Raw genomic sequence first — 20,709 nt, 5'->3', positions numbered from 1 at the left:
AATTTGATTGTCAAGATAAATTTTTGAATTATTGTGGTCTTTTATTAAATTTAAAGTGGTAATGGTACAATTACAGTATATAATATTGGTGATTCCTTTGTAATGGAGTGCAAAAAAGTTTGGACCTGTTGAGTTATTGAATCCTTTTTAAAAAAAACTTATTTGCAAATTAAAATATATGATATAAAATTATATAGTAGAAAATGCAGGTGACAGGGGTGGGTAGGACAGGGGACAGTAACAGGAAAATGGGGGCAACTGTAATTAAACAGCAATAAAAAAATTAAAAAGAAAAATGTGCAGCGTTGGGAACAGACAAAAATAGCTGTAGCTAACATTATTCAGGCCTTACTGTGTGCCAAGTGCTATACTTGATCAAACATGTTACACATTTTTGTTTTGGTGAATGTTCATAGCAGTTCTGTAAGGGTCGCTTGATAGAAGAAGAAACAACTTAGCTGAGTGACGTGCCCAAAGTCACAAAGCTGGCAAGTGGTCCACTTAGTTTGAACAGGAAGTCTGACTCCCAAATGCTTTTTCCTGACTATAGTGCGAGCTCTTCATTAGCCAGTCATGGCTGTTACGGATTTACAGTGTGTAGTTTTACTTGTCAAGCCTAGTGGTTCTCTCATCTGGTCAGTATAGCAGCCTCCTCCCTGGGCCTGTTGCTTCTGCTTTGCCCCCAGAGCCTGCTATGCCAGACAGCTCCTTTATTTATTTACTTATTTATTTGTATGGGAACAATCTACAATTTTTTGGACAAAATTGTGTATATTTAAAGTGTACACCATAATTGAATATATGTATACATTGTGAAATGATTACCACAATTAATATATATATCTATCATTTTACATAGTTCCCTGCGTTTTCTTCAGAGAGATCTTTTAAAAGCATCAGTCATATCTTCTTCATGTAAATTGGAATCATGTATGGCCCCACTAAGATACAAGGTCTTAATCCCTAGAACCTATAAATGTTACTTATTTGGAAAGTGTGTTTGAGGATCTGGGTGGGCTTTGAATGCCCTGCATCCTCGTAAGAGGAGAGCAGAGGCAGGCTGAGCAGGCACAGAGGAGAAGTCCCTATGAACACGAGGCAGAGGTTGGAGGGATGTGACCACAAGTCAAAGACACCATCAACTGCCAGAAGTGGGAAAAGGTGAAGAGCAGATTCTATCCTCGTGTCTCCAGAGGGGCAGTGGTCTTGCGAACACTTTGATTTTGGCTGCGTGATACTGATTTAGACTTACGGCATCTAGAAGTGGGGAAAATAAATTTCTGATGTTATAGGGCACTCAGTTTGTGGCAAGTTACTTTCTGCAGCCACAGGAAATTAACATAAGTAGCTTTCCATTTCAGATAGATGAAAACTTTTGCCATGCCCTTAAATGAGTCCATCTAGCTTTATGACCTCATCACTACCATTCTTTTTCCCATCTGACAAAAGTGCAGACTCTCAGTCTGGTTTATCACAGTATCCCCAGAACCTAGAATAGTGCTTGGCAAAATAGTAGGCACTCAAAAATAGTATAAAAATGAGCATGAATTAAACTGAATATTCTGAGACCGTGTCTCTACCTGAAAGACTAATGGCACATTGGCCTGATCCACTGCCGGCAGTCTGGAATCAGATAGAAGCAAGGTCTCAGTGGACTAATGTAATGCTGATTTATGTTCCTAGAGACACCTTTTTTGGTGGGGGAGTGGGAGAAAACATAACAAGGAATGGGCAAAAGAGACATAATCAACATGAAATTTGATCATTTGAGATTAGTAAATATGGTCTACCAATCTTCTGATTCTGAAAATATTCATTCTACTTTTATTAATTTTGTGTTACTTTACTTTCATTTATGGGAATAATAGGAAAAATTACATAGGTTTCTTCAAATGTGATTTTTTTATTAGAATATTTCATATCTACTGGTGATACAGCTATTTTTTTAAATGGTCTTATTTTCAGATTTTTATAGAAAACCATTACTGTGTAAATAAAGATATCTGTGGATAAAAAGCCTAATTTTTCTTATCCATTAAGTCCTATTTTAAGTGGCACAGATATGTGGATAAATGATAGCAATGTGAGGAGCACTTCCTGTGGGCCAGGGACTGTGCTCAGTGCTTTGGATACAGCCTCTTAGACTTCTTGTAACAATTCCACACGATGTATTTGTTCTTATTTTATAGTTGAGAAAATCTAGACCTAAAAGGTTTAGTGCTTGATGGTGCGTATTTTGTTGGAAGGTTTCTAGAAAACATGAAATTTTATGATTTATTCTTATAGTTCACCAAGAAAAGAATTTTCTTAACTAAAGGAATTGAATAGCAAACAGATGACACAAATTGCTTTTCTTTTTTGTTTGCAGCTTGTAAATAAAAGTACCTGCCTTCTTCACTGTAGGTGATGTTTTTCAAGTTAAAACTTCTGAGAAAAGCAAAAAGATTTTGTGAAAGCAACCCATTTATACATAATAGGCAGAACACAGTGTTCCAGATACCTATCATAAAAGCCTACAGTAGAGAATAGTACTGTACCACAGGCTAAGAATTTAGGGACTGCCTGATGTGAAGGAAGCTGGGGAAGAAAGCGAAATATTTTCCATGCTGTAAGTTGATGAAAAACAATCATTAGGATCAGAATTGACCTTAGTGGGAGATTTCTATGGGCTAGGAAGCATAAAATTAAATAACTGTTTTTCTAGTGCACTAACTAGGAAAAAGAAAAAAGAGGTAGTATTAACCAAAGGAATTACAGATCATCTGTATCATCATGAACGGATGATACAAATTTCTTCTGTTGTTTACAGCTCAAAAAAAAAAGTACATTGACTACAAAGCATTTGGAGAATAATGTCTGTTATGCCCTTTTTTTTTTTACGTAAACCTATTTGTGTTTAAGGACAAAACAGATTAACACCATTAATTATTTTACAATAATCATTAAATTCATTGGAAACATTTACTGAGTAAATGTTTTGGGGGGCATATATAAAATGTTATACTTGCTAATATTTCTAATAGACCTAGAGATACTGCCTTTTAATAAATTCTGCTGGAGACCAGTGTTCTCATGTGTGCTTCTTAATCATTCAGTCATTTGTTACTTTTGCCTTGCTTACAATAAAAATGGACTAGAGCTTCTAAAATTGTTAAATCAAAATCCTTTTATTTCCGTGCTAATAGGACCACTTCATTGTTACTACTTGAATACTGTTTCTGACTTCAGGCATTTGAGTGATACAAAGGATCATTTATAGGTTTTTTTAATAATCCTTGCAAAATTATGAAACAAAAGAGTTATTAACATTCTCTACTGTAATAAAGGTCTACAATGTTTGACTTAAAACTTTATGGATTAACTAACATTTTGGCAGTGTGGTGAACTAAATATCCTAGAAAATTTTCCCAAATTAGAACATCTGGAAATGAGATAAAGTACAATAAGCATTCTTTTAAATGAATAGAAACTGTTAAGCTTGAAACAGTTTAAGTACTATTTAGTGCTCAAATACAAATCAGCCAGTTCCACTTCTACTGAGGATGCAGGGATACTCATAAAAACACCGTTCTCATTTTAACAGCAGTGGGTTATTCACAAAATCCATACAGTTGTAATTTTTCTGGAGCCTATCAGAGGTGGTTATAAGACAACCAGGTAAACTGAATTAGAGCAACAGCTCCCCTAAGGAAGGATGGGACTCAGGGACACTGCCTTTGACAGATATGGGAGGAAGAAGCGTTTACCACAAAGGGTTGTTAGAAGAAAATTAGTGAACATTGTGTTAAGATTTTATAGGTTGACTGTAGGGTAGCATCACAGTTTAGAATAACCTGGAGCTCCAGAAACCAGGGAAGTTTGCATTCACTTGCATGCAGGGGACTGGAGAGAGTCCACCTTGCCAATGCAGGTTGGCGATGATTGGCTGCTGCCGGGGGCCAGGAACACAACACTGCCCACTTCTGTGGAGCTATGAGCATGGACATATAGGGAATTTCAGCAGAAATGGAAACTATGAAATGATCAAATAAAAAGGATAATATCGGAGATGAAATAGTCCTTCAATGGGCCTAGCAGCAGTTTGGACACTGCTAGGCTCAGCTGGGGAAAGAATCAGTGAACTTGAAGGCAGAAATTATCTAAACTAAAACACAAAGATAAAAAAGTGAAAAAAATAATAGAGGACCCTGACTGGTACAGCTCAGTGGAATGGGTGTCATTTTTCAGATTGAAGGGTCACTCTTTTGATTCCTAGTCAGGACACGTGCCTGGGTTGTGGGCCAGGTTCCTCACTGGGAGCGTGTGAAAGGCAACCAATTGATGTTTCTCTCCCTGTCTTTCTCCTTCCCTTTCCCCCTCTTGCAAAATGAATCAATAAAATCTTTAAAAGAGAGAGAGAGAGAGCATTAAATGGCTTTGAGACAGTGTAAAGAGAACTGATGTATGTGCAGTTGTAGTCCCTGAAGAGAGATCAGGAAAGAACTGTTTGATGAAATAATGGCCAAGACTTTTCTGAAATTAATGAATGACAACAAAGCAAAGATCCAAGGAGCCCAGAGGATCCCAAACAGGATACACACACACACACACACACACACACACACACACATCTAGGCACAGCATGATTAAATTGCTTAAAATGAAGAATATAAGCTTCTGCTCTTCAGAAAATACTGTTAAGAGAATGGAAAGACAAGTCATGGAATGGGAGGGAATATTTATATCTGATAAAGGATATGTGTTCAGACTACATACAGAACTCTTAAAACTCAATAGTTAAAAAAAACCCCAATTGTTAAAAGCAGGCAAAAATTTGAACAGACACTTCACCACAGATGATTCGTGGATGGCCAGTAATCATAAGAAAACATATTTAGCATGCTTAGTCATTTGATAAATGCAAATAAATTCATACACCTGTTAGAATAAAAAATGACCATTATCTCTTAGACATTTTTCAAATTTTCTTCTGTCTAATCTCTCTGCTTGCCTTCCAGGACTCCCAAGTTCATACATATTAGACCTTTCCATAGTATCTTATATGTTCTTATCTTTTCCATCCTTTTCTGTTTGTGATTCATTCTGATTATTGATTTTGATTATTATATTCTTCTGGTATAGAGTTTTTGTTTAGCTCTTTTGAAGGTCTGCCACATCCTTTCTTTTAAATCTTAGAATTTTCTGTTGAATTGTTCAATTGTATCTCCTGTCACCTGGAACCAGGTGCTTATCGGGTAACACCAATGTACCTGGAGCTCCTTGTGGTGCATTTTAAGTTTCTGTTGCTTATGCTGGTTCTTACTCCTATTATTGTATCTCTTCCTGTGTCTGAATATTATTGATTGTGTGTTTGATCTTCTAATTATTTGTAGAAATAGTCTGAGGCCCAGGATGCTATCTTCCTCTAGAAAGGAATATGTTGTCTACTGGCAGCCATTTCACTGCACTAGCAGTCAAGCCTCACTTAACCCGTTTTAGATATTGAATGACTTGAAGCTGGGCTGTTCTCCCTGCAAAGGTTAGTCCCTTTCCTGTCCCAGGGAGCTTACCAGGGCCTCTGCAAGGCTGTCAAAAAAAGTCACTTAAGCTCTTGGCCACTTGGGAGCCTTTTCCAGAATCAGCAAATGTTCTCAGAGAAAAAAACAGGCTCCAAATCACACGCTCACCTTTCTGGAATTCCATTATCTGTTAGATCCTGGGTGGGTAATTTTTCTAGTAGTGGGTAATCTAGGATGGGTAATTTTTTACTTTTGGATGAGTGATGTTATATGCTTGTATGCAGATGACTTTTACATTTTTTCAGTATTTTAAATTATCCTCATCAGGAGAACTGATTAGAATGACCTAATCTGCCATTACTGAAAGAGGAGTTCCCTTTCCATTTTATTTTTCTTCTTGATTTGATATCAAAACAGTATTAACCCCAAATGTTTCTGTATGCACACCTGCGTACAACCCCCACATCCCTCCACACCGTTATCACCCCTGCCCTTCATAAACCAGTGGGTTGTTTTCTAATACTGTGTTAGCAATAGCCCAGAACTTAAATATTCCATCAAAACTTTTTATTTAAACTTTGAGTTTTTCAACATCCTTATTTTGTTGAGCTGAAATGATGTCTGCACTACCAGATACCCACGTCTGACCTAGGTTTTCTTTGTAGGCAATGCCATCTACACCTAAGCCTTTAAGTATTGTCCATATATAATCTGTCTATTTTGTATAAATTCTCTTATTTATATCAGATCTTTTCAGAGTATCAGATCAGTAAATAGAGTTTCTTGTTTGTAATCTCTCCTTGGATGCCTCAAAAGCATCTCCAAGCTAACAAGTCTAAAATTGAGCTTCTGCTATTTCTCCTTGACATTGGGCTTCCTCCAGTGTCTCCTGTCCTAACCTGGGGTTCCCCCACTGTCCCCTGTCCTAACCTGAGCTTCCTCCAGTGTCCCCTGTCCTAACCTGGGGTTCCCCCATTGTCCCCTGTGCTAACCTGGGCTTCCTCCAGTGTCTCCTATCCTAATGGGTAACACTGTTATTCATTTGATTTTCAAGCCAGGATTTTGGGAGTCATCCTAGATACCATTTGTTCTTTTACTACTCGCTTAGACAATCCTCTTATTTTATATCTAACATATTTTCTGAATCCATCCACCTCTCTCTAACCACACTACCTCCACCCTAGTCCAAGCTACTCTGAGGGTTTGTTCAGAGAAGGCAATAGCTTCTCAGTGGTCCTTGCCCGCTCCTCCCTCTCTCCCTCCCTCCCTCTCTCTCCACCCCACCTCACTACTTTCTGATTGAATTTTCATCTTTATAGTCAGCATGGTATTTCAAAGCATTTATGACTACAGTGTGAATATTCTTTTGCTCTGGTGAATGTTCACCCAAGGCCGTGCGTAGTTTGGGCTCCGTCTTTCTCACCAGCCTGAGCCCCTGCCCCACGACTGTGCTCCAGGCACTCTGACCCCCTTTCACTTCCTGTACCTACTCTGGGCTGCACACATCTCAGTGCTGGGAATTCGTTCTTATTCTTCCTGCTTTCCTGCCTCCCTGTGCCAACTGTTGTCTAGTTATTTCTTTCTCTTTACATGGGCCAGTTGGTACTTCTCCATGATGCCCCTATGCAAAGAGGTCAGGTCACTCTTTAGCTGTTCTTATGTCACCTTGTACTTCTCACCCGTAGCTCTTGTCCAGCTTTAATGACGGCAGTAACAGGCACATTGCTAGTCCTGTTCGTCACTAAGTCTGCAGCCCCTAGCACAGTGCCTTGAATGTGACTAAATAAATATTTGTTGAATATTTAACCACAAGCAATGGCAGTCTCTCAAAGGTAGGCAACCATGTCTTTGACTTTTCTCCAGTTCCCTAGAGCTCTTTGTATGATTCCGGTACTTAATAAATGGGTGTGGGTGAAATGAAAATTATATTAGCAGACTTAGATTTTCATTGGGCTACTTTAGAGAAAGATTAGGATAGGAGGGAAAAGTACACTGCCCTGATTGACTAGAAAGGAAGCCCTATTTTCCCTTTATAGAAATTTGCCATACTTTCCATTCCTGCCCCCCAACCCCCTATGACACAGTTTATACTTAAAAAAATATTTAATGATTCCCAGTTCCCTGCAGGCCAGTTCCCAGCAGGGGATGCGCAAAGGGCAACCATACATTGATGTTTCTCTCCCTCTCTCCTTCCCTTCCCCTCTAAAGATAAATACATAAGTAAAAAAAATTATTAAAAATATTTAATGAAATAGAACTACCTTGGATCATTTGAAATGGTTGCTCATTGCTGTTGTATCCAGTAAATAGATATTCCTTTGATATGCACATCTTTGTAATGTTCTAAATTGCTTCTTACTTACATTTTAAGCCGAAATCATGAAATACATGATTCTAACTCATTATATGTTAAATGACTTGGCAGACTAAGTCTAGCTAGCAGTTCAGTTTCAAAATCATTGTCTTGGAATGTGTTTCTGTGTTTGGTGTGGTCATGATTTTGCGCAGCAGGATACTGCATTGCACACTCACCTAGTAATACTATAGTACTGCTGGTCTTGGGGTTTCTTTAGTGGGAGGAGGCCTTTGGGGTATTTTTATGTGCACCTCCTCGTGAACCTTGCAGATCACTGAAATGCAGATTTATAAAACAGTGAAACACACCTCTTTATTCCTGTCTCCACTCATTTTTCCCTCTCAGGGTTTGAGTTTCAGGGCTGTTGACTCCTTTTTCCTGCTTTATCTCAGTGGGGAACGTGGCAGTCAGTGACAGGGAAGAGATTAAGATGCGGTAGTTAATTGATGGAAATGCCTTAGAGTTGCCACACTCCAGTCATTCATATTTAACCTAGTTTTAAGGTCTTTCATAAATGTTATCATTTTATAGCAAAAGAGTTGCTCAATATTATTGTTACTAAAACTTCCCACATCTATGACCTTCAGAACCCTGATATTTCATATGGCCTAGATCTTCAGTATTTTCATATTTAAATCCCCACTATTTAATTTCAAAAAAGTCATTGATGTTATTTCTCACAGTATACAAGGATACTTTATAATTTTAGGGCTTTTTCTTACCTTTAACCAGCACCACTTACGGTAAATGTGTTTACCAGTTTTATTCAGTAAGTTTAATTTCCAAATGCGTGAATCTTAAATATTTGCTCTTTTGAAATAAATCTTAAATATTTGCTCTTTTGAAATAAGCCAGTGACTTATTTCCTGCTTCTCCGTGTTGTATAGTATAAAAAGAAATCTCTTCTTGGTGCATGTAAGCGGGTTTATTGGAGACAGAGCAATGGAGCAATTTCCAGTGCAAGGACTGAGTCATATCGTTTTACAAAATGCTTTCTGCCACCATTCATGCTAACTAAAGAGTGAAATTAAACACAGAAGTGTCTAGTATGTTTCCATTCTTGAATTTGGAATAGATTTTGAAGTTTATAAACGAGTACTGTGAACTCGTTTATAAACTATCTCACTTCATTTCTGAGGATTCAAGTTGGAATGCCAGCCGTACAATAGTATTTAAGAGGAAGGGGAACTGGCATTAAGGCATGCACTTAAGCAATAGAAGAATTTACTTTGCAGTGCCTTCCAAGGTCCATCAGGTCCATCTCTTATTTACCCAGAGAGTGTGGATCTCACTGTGTTTGTCCAGAAGGTGTGACTCTGTGGAGGAGAGTGCTTATTGGTAAGTATTGGACTCTTACCGTACCATGTTTCAGGAAAATATGTTTAGAAATCAAATGATTTTTAGCAGTGATAAAATCTCTGAGTCTGTGCTGGTTTCTTAACAGTGGACGGTCACAGATGTTGAAGTCAGCACAAGAAGAAAACCCAAATTCTGATAAGACTTGAAGATTTTTCAAAAATTAAATGCAAATAGGGCAGATGTTTCTGCGGGAGTCAAGACTAAGTAGTACAGTACGAAGATAAGACGTTGGAGAGCTTCTCATGTCCTTCTTTTGCATAAAGGCTGCATACATGCAACTCAGGACTGTAGTGAGTTTCTAAGAGGGGGCGGAATTACATCTCTCGGAATTTAAAATGGCAGACTCATGTGACCCGGAACGTACATTGTAGCACAATTTATTTTAATACTTCTTCTCAAAGTCCTTTCTGTTTCTAAATAAAAGCTGTGCCTTCTGAAACCTGTAAGTGACATATATTGGCCACAACAAGCCTTTTGAAAGTGTTTTCCAAATCCAACGTTATAAGTGTGGAGCAATGTCTGTTTTGAAATCAGTAAAACAGGAAGATACGGGAGGGTCTGATTTCAGAGGCCAATTGTTGCTTCTGCTTTATGCCTTATCATGTCTTTTCTTTTTCTTTCACCCAAGATCCATAGTTGACTATTGGTTGAAAAAAACTTGGAAAGTAATGTTTGTGCATGTGATACAGAAGTTTAAAACAAAACAGAACAAAACTGAGCCACCCACACGTGAGACAGGTTTTCTGGGGATGAACCAGAGCACATAAACATGCCACTGTAAGCCACTGCCGGACCCCCGTGTGCCCTCTGGAGGGCTTGGTGCTGATGGAACCTGTGCCTTAGTAAGAGATGACAGCAGTGCAGAATCTGGGAGGAAGAACCCAGTGCTCAGACTTGGCAGCAGGCAGACAAGGGTTGAGTCCTGGAGTTGCCAGTTACTGACTCTCTGGTCTTCAACACAATACTTGAGGATTCTGAATTTGCTTGTCATGCTGTGGAACCACATGCTGTAGAATGTCTTCTGGTGTGGTGACTGGTGGTGGTCCTGCCCTGCTGAGTCAAGAAGACTGGCCACATGGTCTACATCGTGGTTACGGATATGCTGGGGTGGGGGATGCCAGGAACCCCTCCTCATTGACATGATAGTAGGGATTGAGAATGCATTTCTATGAGACCCATTTTTGTTTTGCCTTGTGTCTAATTCTGCCAATCCCTAATCTTGAGGACTCAAAAAATCTCTTGAAGATGCAAAAATCTCTTGAAGTTGCCTTTTAGGAGGCGTCAATAACACGTGTGAAGGGAGAGAGCATCAGGAGCACACAGTTGAGGTGACAAGGGTAAAAGATGATCAGTCATCCAGCCGTTGACACCAACGCCTGCTGTGTGCTAGGGCTGGGGGACATGAGAGGGAACAACAGAGACACAGGTTCTTGCAGCTGTGAAGCTTACGTCCCAGATGTGGGAGACAGACCATGCACAAAGGACTGTTAGGGGGTGGAGATAATGCACTTGTAAAGGGGGTTGTGGAAGCTGGGCAAGGGAGTGGCTTTCAGGTTAAAATTGGGCTCATGGAAGAGGTGATATTTGAACAGAGGCTTGAAAGAGATCAGGGAGCCAACCACGTGGAAATCTGGGAAAAGGGGGTACTCGGGGAACAGATCTTGTAAGTCTCTGAATGGGCTTTGACTTTTCCTTTAAGTGGAATGCGAAGCCATTGGAGAGTTCTGAACAGGGAAGTGACCTGATCTGACTTACAAGAATGTCTCTGGCCGCCGAATAGTGATGGGATCAGGGACTAGTCAACAGGCTATTGGAGTAATTCAGGCTGGAAATGATGGTGGCCTGGATCTGGGTGTAAATGGTCAGATTCTGGGTCAGTATTGGCTGGTCACTGGATTGTGGTGTGGGAGGGTCTAAGAAGTGTTCACGTTTTTGGCCTGACAGCTGAAAGGGCAGAGTTGTCGTTTGCTGTTTACTGAGGTGAAAACTGAGGGAGGACATTTTGGGAGGATAGCATCTCAGGTGTGGACAAGATGAGGTCCTACTAGATGGCCTCAGGCAGAGAGGAGATAGGGGGATATACCGAGGTCATTATTTAATGCTCAGTTTGCACAAAGTGGTAAGTTATAAAAGTTCTGTTTAAGTGGTTTAAATCTCTGAGAAGATGGCATTATAATTCACATTTTATAAAGTAGGATGTGGTGCAGAAAGATAAATTTTCTGAAGATCACAAGTATGAAACTTTGTTTTGTGGCTGCAAGTTCCACATTGTTCTGCTAACTTTATTATGTAAAATAGGCATTCAGTTTTATAGTTGCCATAATTGGCTAGACAAAGTACAGTATTTCTCTTAGCTACCTTTATATCGCATGCACTCTGTCTGTCTTCCAGAGAAGGATAGGTGATATCTTTGATGAGGTTTGTGTGTAAGTTTTTTTTTTAACTTTTAGTTGTGTTGAAACTTAAAATTCTCACGTAGGCTTCAACTTTGAATATACATTTAAGAAATTTTAAATTGTGAATGGAGATGGCAATGAATATAATTACTTTTTAAAAACATTTTTATATCTTATCATTTCTACTTTTAAAAGCAGTTTACTGTAAAATGTATAATGTTTATTTTTCATAATGCAAACATGTTATTGAGCTTTCACATTGTTGTTCTAGGTATGATGGCAAACTACAATACAAATAGCAAAATACAAATTGAAATCTTATAAAAATTGCATATTCTATTAATTAAAGGTTTATGTACTTTATCATTTTCATTCATAAAGCAATAGAATGTTATTTTATTTATATGTTCCCAAGGCATTTAAACTTTATGTCATCTAATGACTTAAGTGATCAGGAACAGATTAATTAATATAGTTTTCTTAAATAAAACAGTCATACATATTCTTAAAAGTCATATACAGTCATTTGTGGAACGTGACTATGTTTTCTCTGACCTTGGTTTTTTTAAACTTAGCGTTTGTGGTCTCTCATCTGTGTAATGGCTGACTCTCTCTGATTACGCAGGACGCCCTGCACGTGGCGGGTGTGGAGATGCAGCTGACGGCTGCAGGCTCGTTTCTCACCATTCTCCAGGAAGACTCAGTGTCAATTCATACATATGCCCACTCCTTCCTCCAAGTCATTCTTCTGCATCTGGAGCACAGGGACGCAGGTCAGGGGCCTGGTGTGCTTCTTTATGTACTTGCTTATTGCTTCTTGTACATGGTCATGCTGTTCTTTGAGTCCGTTAGTCTGATGAGGACAACCAAATCAGGCCATGTTGCCCAAGACTTGATCTTTAGCATGACTAAAAATAGCCCTGGCTGTTTCCTTACAAAATTCCGTGTCCCTGAAAGCTGAAGATCCATCAGTTCATCTTATGTTTTATTTACACTTTCTTCTTAGATTTTTTAAACATTTTACAATATTTGTGTTTATAATATTATAATATAGTATCAGCAAAATGCACAATTAAAGATATCTCCCAATATTATTTTTTAAAGATTTTATTTATTTATTTTTGAGAGAGGAGGAGGGAGGGAGAAAGAGAGAGAAACATTGATGTGAGAGAGAAACACTGATTGGTTGGCTTTCCTATGTGCCCTGACTTGGGACTGGACCCACAGCCCAGGCATATGCCTGACTGGGAATGGAACGAAAGGCCACTGTTTTGGAGGTTGATGTCCAACCAACTGAGCCACACTAGCCAGGATCCTCCCCAAATACTGTTTTTAAAGATAAGTGCTTTCTAGATATTGGGTAAGATGAAAACTAGAGAAACTTGACACTATTGATAAAATAAGTATTCCATTTTATTATTAAATGCTATAACAGTACTATAACTATTAATGGCTGAGTTGAAACTACACTTGTGAGACTTTGAATGTGGCCTGTTTCAGGCGTCAGCAATGCGTGGCTGGAAACTCTGCTGTCCGTGATCGAAGTGCTGCCCAAAGAGACCCTAAGGCACGAGGTAACTCCTTTTTTTTTTTTTTTGTAAATAGTCATAGTCACTTTTAAGATTTTGGGTTTTTTTAAAATAAAAATGGTATTTAAAGAATAATAAAGTTATTTCCCACTCTGAAAGCAACACATGCTCGTTATAGAAAACCTAAGTAATACAGAAATTAGTAGGAAGAAAAATCATAATTTTGTACTTAGGCATTTTTAACATTCTGGTATATTTTTATTGCAGATTTTTCTACCTATGTTAGTTGCTGTTTGGTCGTAATAGTGATCATTTAGTATTATTTTCCTATGTTATTTTAAACTCATGTAGTAGTAGCTACAAAATATTTTACTCATTGGACATTTAAGCCTGTTTCAGGACTTTTATTATCAAAACAAGGCAGTACTAAACATCTCTGTAGAGCTTTTCCTGTTTTTCAGATGACTTCCTTAACTATAGCTTCCATAAAAGCAGAATTACTGGGTCAGTGGGCATTAATATTTTTCAAAATATTTTATTTATCTTTAGAGGGGAAGGGGAGGTGAGAGGGAAAGGAATATCAATGTATGGTTGCCTCTCATGTGTCCCCTGCTGGGAACTGGCCTGCAACCCAGTCATGTGCCCTGACTGGGAATTAAACCACGATCTTTTGGTTCGCAGGCCTGTGCTCAGTCCACTGAGCTATACCAGCCAGGCTGGGAGTTAATATTTTTAAGGTTATTAACTAGCAGTATGTAAAAATACCTTTTTCCCTGGACTTTTATCAGCAATAGTATTCCACTTTAATCTGATTAGCCAAAAATGGAATTACATTTTAATTGGAATTTAAAAAATTATAAAAAATTTAAAATTTTTATTGTATATTGCTATTGTATATTTTCTCATATACTATGTTTATATCAATTTCATTTAATCTTTTGGAATTAACTAACAGTATCATTAATCACTACTTGTTTGTGCTATTTATCTATCAAGGTTGCCAGTCCTTTATTATGTTTGCTGCCAGTGTTGTTGCCAATTTGTTATTTGGTTTTCATTTTTCAACATTGTTCAACACACCCTTCTCAGAAAGTTTCAGTAAATTAAGATGAGAAAATAGGCAAATTAGAAAATTTTTTTCTGTAATGAAAAGTTTTTTCATCCTGTGAACATTAGCCCTATATTTACTTCATTTCAAATGTGTCATGGTTGAAAAAAACAATTGTCTATCAGTAAAATGCTCTCCGTGGATTTTATGAAGTGTCTTTGTCCTTTGCCCTCATACAGTTTCGGGTCCTTTCTCAAGGGCACAGTACTTGCTTGGAGATGGGAACACTGACCCAGCCCCAAGGATGCTGGTGTACTTGATGTGCAACGTCCAGCTGAGTGCCCACGTTTAAATGTTGACTGTAGCGTTGATGTGTGTTATTTATGGTTTTGTGAAGAGTGATATGTGGTAGAATGCAGTTTTTACTCTAGAATGCCCTCTGTTGTTTAACATGATTTTTAAGATTTTATGTATGCATTTTATTTTATTTCAAATATTTTACTTTCAAATTATATTTAACATTATGCATTCAGTAATTCTGGCTACTTTGTTGAGAGGAATAAAACCAGTTGATGTTTTATTAGAGTCATGGAACTTTAGAACTTGGAGGAATCTTAGTATGACATATTCTGATTTCCATTTTAAGTAGATGAGAAACCTTGGGGTGAGAATTGGCAAGCTGGCTTGGACAAATAAAAGAGCTGGGACTGGAATCGGGGTTTGATCTTTGTAGTTCTCCCCAGTTTATCATGCTGCTGTGTTTTTCAGTGCTCAGCATATACATAATGCAGTATAAGGCTTGGGTCACTGTAGTCAAATGACAGAATTTCTTAATAGAATCTTTTGAAGCTATCATTTATAATGCTTTGTATCCCGGCAGGATAAATGCAAAAATCTCTATGGAATAAAAATAAACTTAAGGATAACTGGCAAATTAATTTGCTTTTTTCTTTTGAAAATGTGTATTTCAGAATTATTTCATGTACTTACAGATCATGGCAGAACTCACCATGAGCTTTAATTCAGTCTTTTTCATGCATAATTGCTTTTAATGACCTAATTTACCATCATCCTTACCGCATATACAATAAACAAGAAGACAGACAAGGCAACCCAGCCTATGGCAACCGCGCACCTCCTATTGTAATTCAGAGTCTTTAAAAACATTCAGACCAGTAAGATGTTTTTTGAAGAACATAGCTGATAGTAGTGTCAAGACTACATGAAATGTTGTGAATTTGTTCTCTGAATCTTTCTCCTCAGATTTTGAATCCACTTGTTTCCAAGGCACAACTTTCCCAGACAGTCCAGTCTCGCTTAGTTAGTTGTAAAATCTTAGGAAAATTGACTAACAAATTTGATGCCCATACGTGAGTATCTGTATTAACTTTTTGTCTACTTCATTACATTAAATTGATTAAAATGAGTAATAACTGTGTGACTAACAATTACATTAGATTTGTATTATTCCACACTGCCTACCAATTTAGAATTCTTGGAGGTCTGCTTATTCAGATGTTTTTCTTCTTGATCTCATGGCTTTTCAAAACCAATAAGGTTAACTGTTCTTCTCTTTCCCATCTTAATCTCTCCTGTCATATACCTAGTGTAGTGCTGAGGTTAAATGGCATTCCTGTATAGACTTGGAAACTTGGTAAATATGACAGAAAGATAGACTTTCTCTTTTCTTCCATTATTGTTTCAAATCCATTATTTTGAACAATGCATCTTATTTTTGAGGTTCTATAGAGAATGTTTAAGATTTGTATGCTATCCTCTGCCCAAGTGATAAATGCCAAATGGAAAGATGCAATGGTGTATAATTATGGCACAAGAATAAAATGTAAAATTGAAGAATATTTTGGTTGATGGTTGCTAGAATTAGTCTACTTGCCTACAGCTTTTTATATTAGCTAAATATTTAACTGTCAATCCAAAATTAAGCATTATTTTCCTTAAAATTAAAAAAAGATTTAATGTATTTATTGTTAGAGAGGGAGAGAGGGAGGGAGGGAGGAAGAGATGGAGAGAAACATCATTGTCTGAGAGATGCATCAACCAGGCCCATAACCCAGGCATGTGTCCTGACTGGGAATTGAACCAGTGACCTTTTGGTTTGCAGGCCAGCACTCAATCCACCGAGCCCACTGTAGCCAGGGCCAAAATTAACCATTACTTTAAAAACACTCAGTGATATACATAATTTACAAGTAGCTGATAACATACAAATGTCATCACTTATGTAAAAATATGCTGGAAGATATAAAGCTTTATCTTAAAGTAAATTTGTTATTAGGCTAAGATTTTGATAATAGTTGTTTGAAAATATTAATTATTCTAAAACACTCACCCATTTGCATGTTCCTTTCCTCCCTTCTAAGCATTAAAAGAGAAATACTTCCCTTGGTGAAATCACTCTGTCAAGATGTAGAATATGAAGTTCGATCTTGTATGTGTCGGCAATTAGAAAATATAGCTCAGGGCATTGGGTAAGTATACTTTCAGTTTCTTATGTCCTATTCTTATTTCTGGAGAGTCAGACATGGAAACATGCTATTAAAAGGCTAAACTTTCTATTATCTCTAAGAATGTTTATAACAAGTATCTCCTGATGAGTCTGTTTTGAAAGAAACAAAAGTGAAAATGCTTAGCAATGTGATAGGCATTCAATCAATGTTCATTTCTTTCCTTCTCACCCTAAGTTACTTACTTATAATTCCAAATGCCTAAATCTAGGGAGGGAAAAGGCGCCAGTATAAACTGTGTGTGCACTTGTGCTTACGAATAATCAGTTCCCTGGTTTTGATCTGAGAACCAACCTTTTATGTTTGGTCTTCTAAGTCTAGGTTGACTCGGGGTCATTGTGAGCCATAGTTAATTCAGTTTTGCCCAGATCTGTGCTTTTTCACCAGGATCGAAACTAGTTAAGAGAATAGACTGTTGTTGTTGGGGTTTTTTGTTTTCTAGTTTTTTGTCACCTGATATTTTGCTGCTGTTAATATTGGACAGGTCATTGTGTGTTCAAATTAGTGTTCTGGAAATTAATTTAGGATTATTGCTCAAGGATTAATTTATAAAAGCAAAACTAGAAAGAATCTACTTACATAGAGAGCTTTGAGTAGTGTCTGGCACCTCGTAACATTAGCTAAGTATTTACTTCTATTATTATTTCATAAATACTGACATGACAACTAATTTCATAGACTTATCTGTAAAACTGGAATAATATAGGTAAAAAACAAGCAAAAATTTTGTATATTTTGTATAACTCAAAAAGACTAAGTTTATACAAATCCCAGTAGGACATGAAAATGGTTCCTACACCTTTACCAACAATGCAGAATTATCAACTTTTCCAATTCCATTGTCAAAAGTAGCATTTCACTATCAGTTTTGCAAATATAGTATTCAATAACCATCTACTTGACTGTATCTCTTTCTGAACTTGAAGCACCTGGAAGACAGGATGATATCTTTTTTTATTGTTAACACACACATATGTAATCCAGTGCTTATGTAAGGCCATTGCTCATGCATATTCAGTAAGTGAATATACTTCTCTGACAACTATAGCTGAGTGATGTTTTTCAGGAAGTAGTGTGTTATGAGAGTATCTTTCTCTTGCCTTCACATGTAAATTCTATCCTGGCTGGGGCAGAATTCTAGATTTTAATCCTTTCTACTAGAACCCCATCTCTCATTTAAGTATATGCAACAGAAATCTGAGGACATTCTGATCCTGTTACCTCTGAAGAAGTCCAGTTTTATCAGTGTACGTGCTAGGAGTTACAACCTAACCCTGCAAGATGTCATAAGGGAGTAGGATGTGGGGTCAGGGATAACCAGGCGGGTGAAACACAAAAGCATGCCCAGAGGGCCATCCAGGAATTCTGGGGTCTGGCTGAGTGATACAAGTCTCCCCAGGTGCTGGCCATGGATTCGTTGTCATCTGAGGGTCCGCTGTCTGCTCCAGCTGAAATGCTGATGAAGCTGATCCTGTGTTTTAGGTGGGCCAGTATAGCAGAAGAGCACCAGCATTTCAAGAAACCTCATTTGTTTGTGCCTTTTCTGTCGGCCTGTTCTAAGGAGACTGGGCCTGCAGAAATACCGGGGACCCAGTTATCTCCATCTTTCTTTTCACGAGATAAAGTTGCCTCCGGTGTTCTTACTCAAGCCTCTCCTACGTAGTTCCCTTTCATCAGCAGCCTTCCAATCTGACAGAAGACAAAAGCATGGACCGGGGACAAGAACCAGCCATTGGCCCCGTCATATCTAAATTCTGCAACCTGTCCCAGCAAAGACAATCATGGACCTGCTGTGCTCAAGTTGCTTAAGTGGAAAACTGTATTATAATTTGTAGTTTAATATAAACCAGTTTTAAGATCTCTGTAGGTAGTGATATTATGTCAGGGGAACCAAAATTGATTTAAATAATTTTGCATTTACTATTAATGTTTCTTGTGTTTGTGTCAAGCTTTCCCAATCAGACTATAGGTATCCATAAAGCAGGTTAAGCTTTCCCAACCAGACAGCAGGAGCCATATCTTCATGACTTTTCCTTTTCTCTACAACATTAACCCAGTGACTTGTTTTCGTTAAGTTCTTCTACGAATTCTTTCATTCGCCTTATTTTCCCCATTGCTTGTTATTGTGCAGGACAGACCTGACAAAAAGCGTGGTGCTCCCTGAACTGATAGAACTCTCTAGGGACGAAGGCTGCAGTGTGCGTCTTGCAGCGTTTGAGACTTTGGTTAATCTGCTTGACGTGTTCGATACAGGTAACCTTCCCCTGGACACATCTTTGCTTCTGTATGGCTAGTAAAGAGTAAAGGTGGATGCAGGACAGAATTTCTTAGGTTTCATGATGGTTGTTAAAGTTCCCGTCCCATCTCTCTTTTGATTTGTCCTTCATCTCTGCTGCCCCCTTTACCCTCACAACACCCACCATTGCTCCTTGTCCCACACCTCTCTTCTCTCATCACTGTTTAACTGGGTTGTATGTAGGACTAGGAATTTAGCTTGGGCATTAGTATTTTGTTTACTCAGCTAATCGACCCTAAGAAAGATCTTGATGAAAGCAATATTTAAATTAGTGTCCTTTCTTTAATATTTTAATGCTAGAAATCTCATGGCCCACAGGAGGAGATACTTGGGATGGGGTGTTTAAATGGGAATGGGTAAGGAGGTATTTCAGTGTCAAGCAGATTAAATCTTGAGGGCAATAAGCTTCTCTCCTGAGTGTATGACTAGGCACTTGATTAATGCTGGACTTTAGGTTTTTTTTTTTTAATATTTTATTTATTTTCAGAGAGAGAGGAAGGGAAGGAGAAAGAGAAGGAGAGAAACATCAATGTATGGTTGCCTCTCATGTGTCCCCTACTGGGAACTGGCCTGCAACCCAGGCATGTGCCCTGACTGGGAATCAAACCACGATCGCATAGTTCGCAGGCCCGCGCTCAATCCACTGAGCTACGCCAGCCAGGGCTGGACTTTAGTTTTTCAGTAAAGATTAACCATATCAATAGGATGGAATTTGGAGGGCTAAATGTCCAGTACTCAGGTGGGAATTTCTGTTGTGTAATTGTAGGATTGCATTTACTTGGGTTAACAAAATTTTATCTGAACCATGAGAGCCTCTTACAGATTATTGCAATGTGGGCAATAGTTATGTGTGAATGTTATGGAATAATCATTTAGGTGGTGCCATGAGCCAATGCTGTAACAACCTGTAATGCACCTGAATGACTGAATAAGTGAGTCTCCCTGGTCTAATGATGGGGCACCCCCAGGCATCTGGACTAGAAACTTGGTGTCATCTTTGATCTTCCCTTCTCTGCCCTGCGCCTGGTTATCTGCAGTTTGGGCCTAACCCGTATTCATGGCTTTACTGCCTCCCATTCCTTCTCACCCCGTGGTCCCTGATGCTCCGGCCCACTTGCCATCACCTCGACACCCCGAGTTCTTTCACACCTTCAGCCTTCCCACATGCTCTCTCTCTTCCTACTTTCCCCCCCTCCCTTCTGTTTTTCTCCTAGCCTACCTTTTCTTTTTCAGTGTCCAGTTTTAATATATTTTCCTCTCTGACATCTTTTCAAATCCTTTATACCAGTGTTGGCGAATGATGGCCTGTTGGTCAAGTCCCGCTGCCACCTGGTTTTGTAAGTGAAGTTTCATAGAACAGCCATATACCCTCTTGTTGATGTGCGGTCTGTAGCTGTTTGTTTGCTACAGTGACAGAGTTGAGTAGTTTTGTCAGATAAACTGCAAAGCCTAGGAAGTTTACAAAGAGGGAAACTGATCACATTGCTTTATGGTATTTTTTATTCCTGGCTTCTTTTCTGCTCTGAGTTTCTCAAGTTCAGTGATCATTTGTGATTCATCTTTCTACTTAATATGTTTGTTCTAAGAATGTCATTTAGTTAAAACAGATGTGGTTCTGAAATGTGATTAAAATAACGGTAATAACAATAATACTGATAAGCCTCTTAATAATAAGAATAATAATAGGGAATAATAATAATGG

General features: G+C 38.2%; 1 protein-coding gene across 8 annotated transcripts in view; it reads left to right on the top strand.

Annotated features, from left to right (window-relative positions):
• PPP4R4 (protein phosphatase 4 regulatory subunit 4) overlaps positions 1-20,709 on the top strand; it is an 82,580-nt gene that overhangs the window by 28,797 nt on the left and 33,074 nt on the right. For all 8 annotated transcript variants that reach the window (XM_053666149.1, XM_053666148.1, XM_053666153.1 and 5 more), the window contains 5 exons: positions 12,235-12,382; positions 13,110-13,183; positions 15,450-15,556; positions 16,568-16,675; positions 18,843-18,964. In XM_053666149.1, coding sequence (XP_053522124.1) covers positions 12,235-12,382; positions 13,110-13,183; positions 15,450-15,556; positions 16,568-16,675; positions 18,843-18,964 — 559 coding nt within the window. The remainder of the gene's footprint in view (positions 1-12,234; positions 12,383-13,109; positions 13,184-15,449; positions 15,557-16,567; positions 16,676-18,842; positions 18,965-20,709) is intronic.

This window comes from Artibeus jamaicensis, unplaced genomic scaffold (assembly GCF_021234435.1).
Source record: "Artibeus jamaicensis isolate MK-2021 breed Jamaican fruit bat unplaced genomic scaffold, CSHL_Jam_final contig_444, whole genome shotgun sequence".
NCBI classification, from domain to species: domain Eukaryota; kingdom Metazoa; phylum Chordata; class Mammalia; order Chiroptera; family Phyllostomidae; genus Artibeus; species Artibeus jamaicensis.
This window is presented reverse-complemented; position numbering and strand designations above follow the sequence as displayed.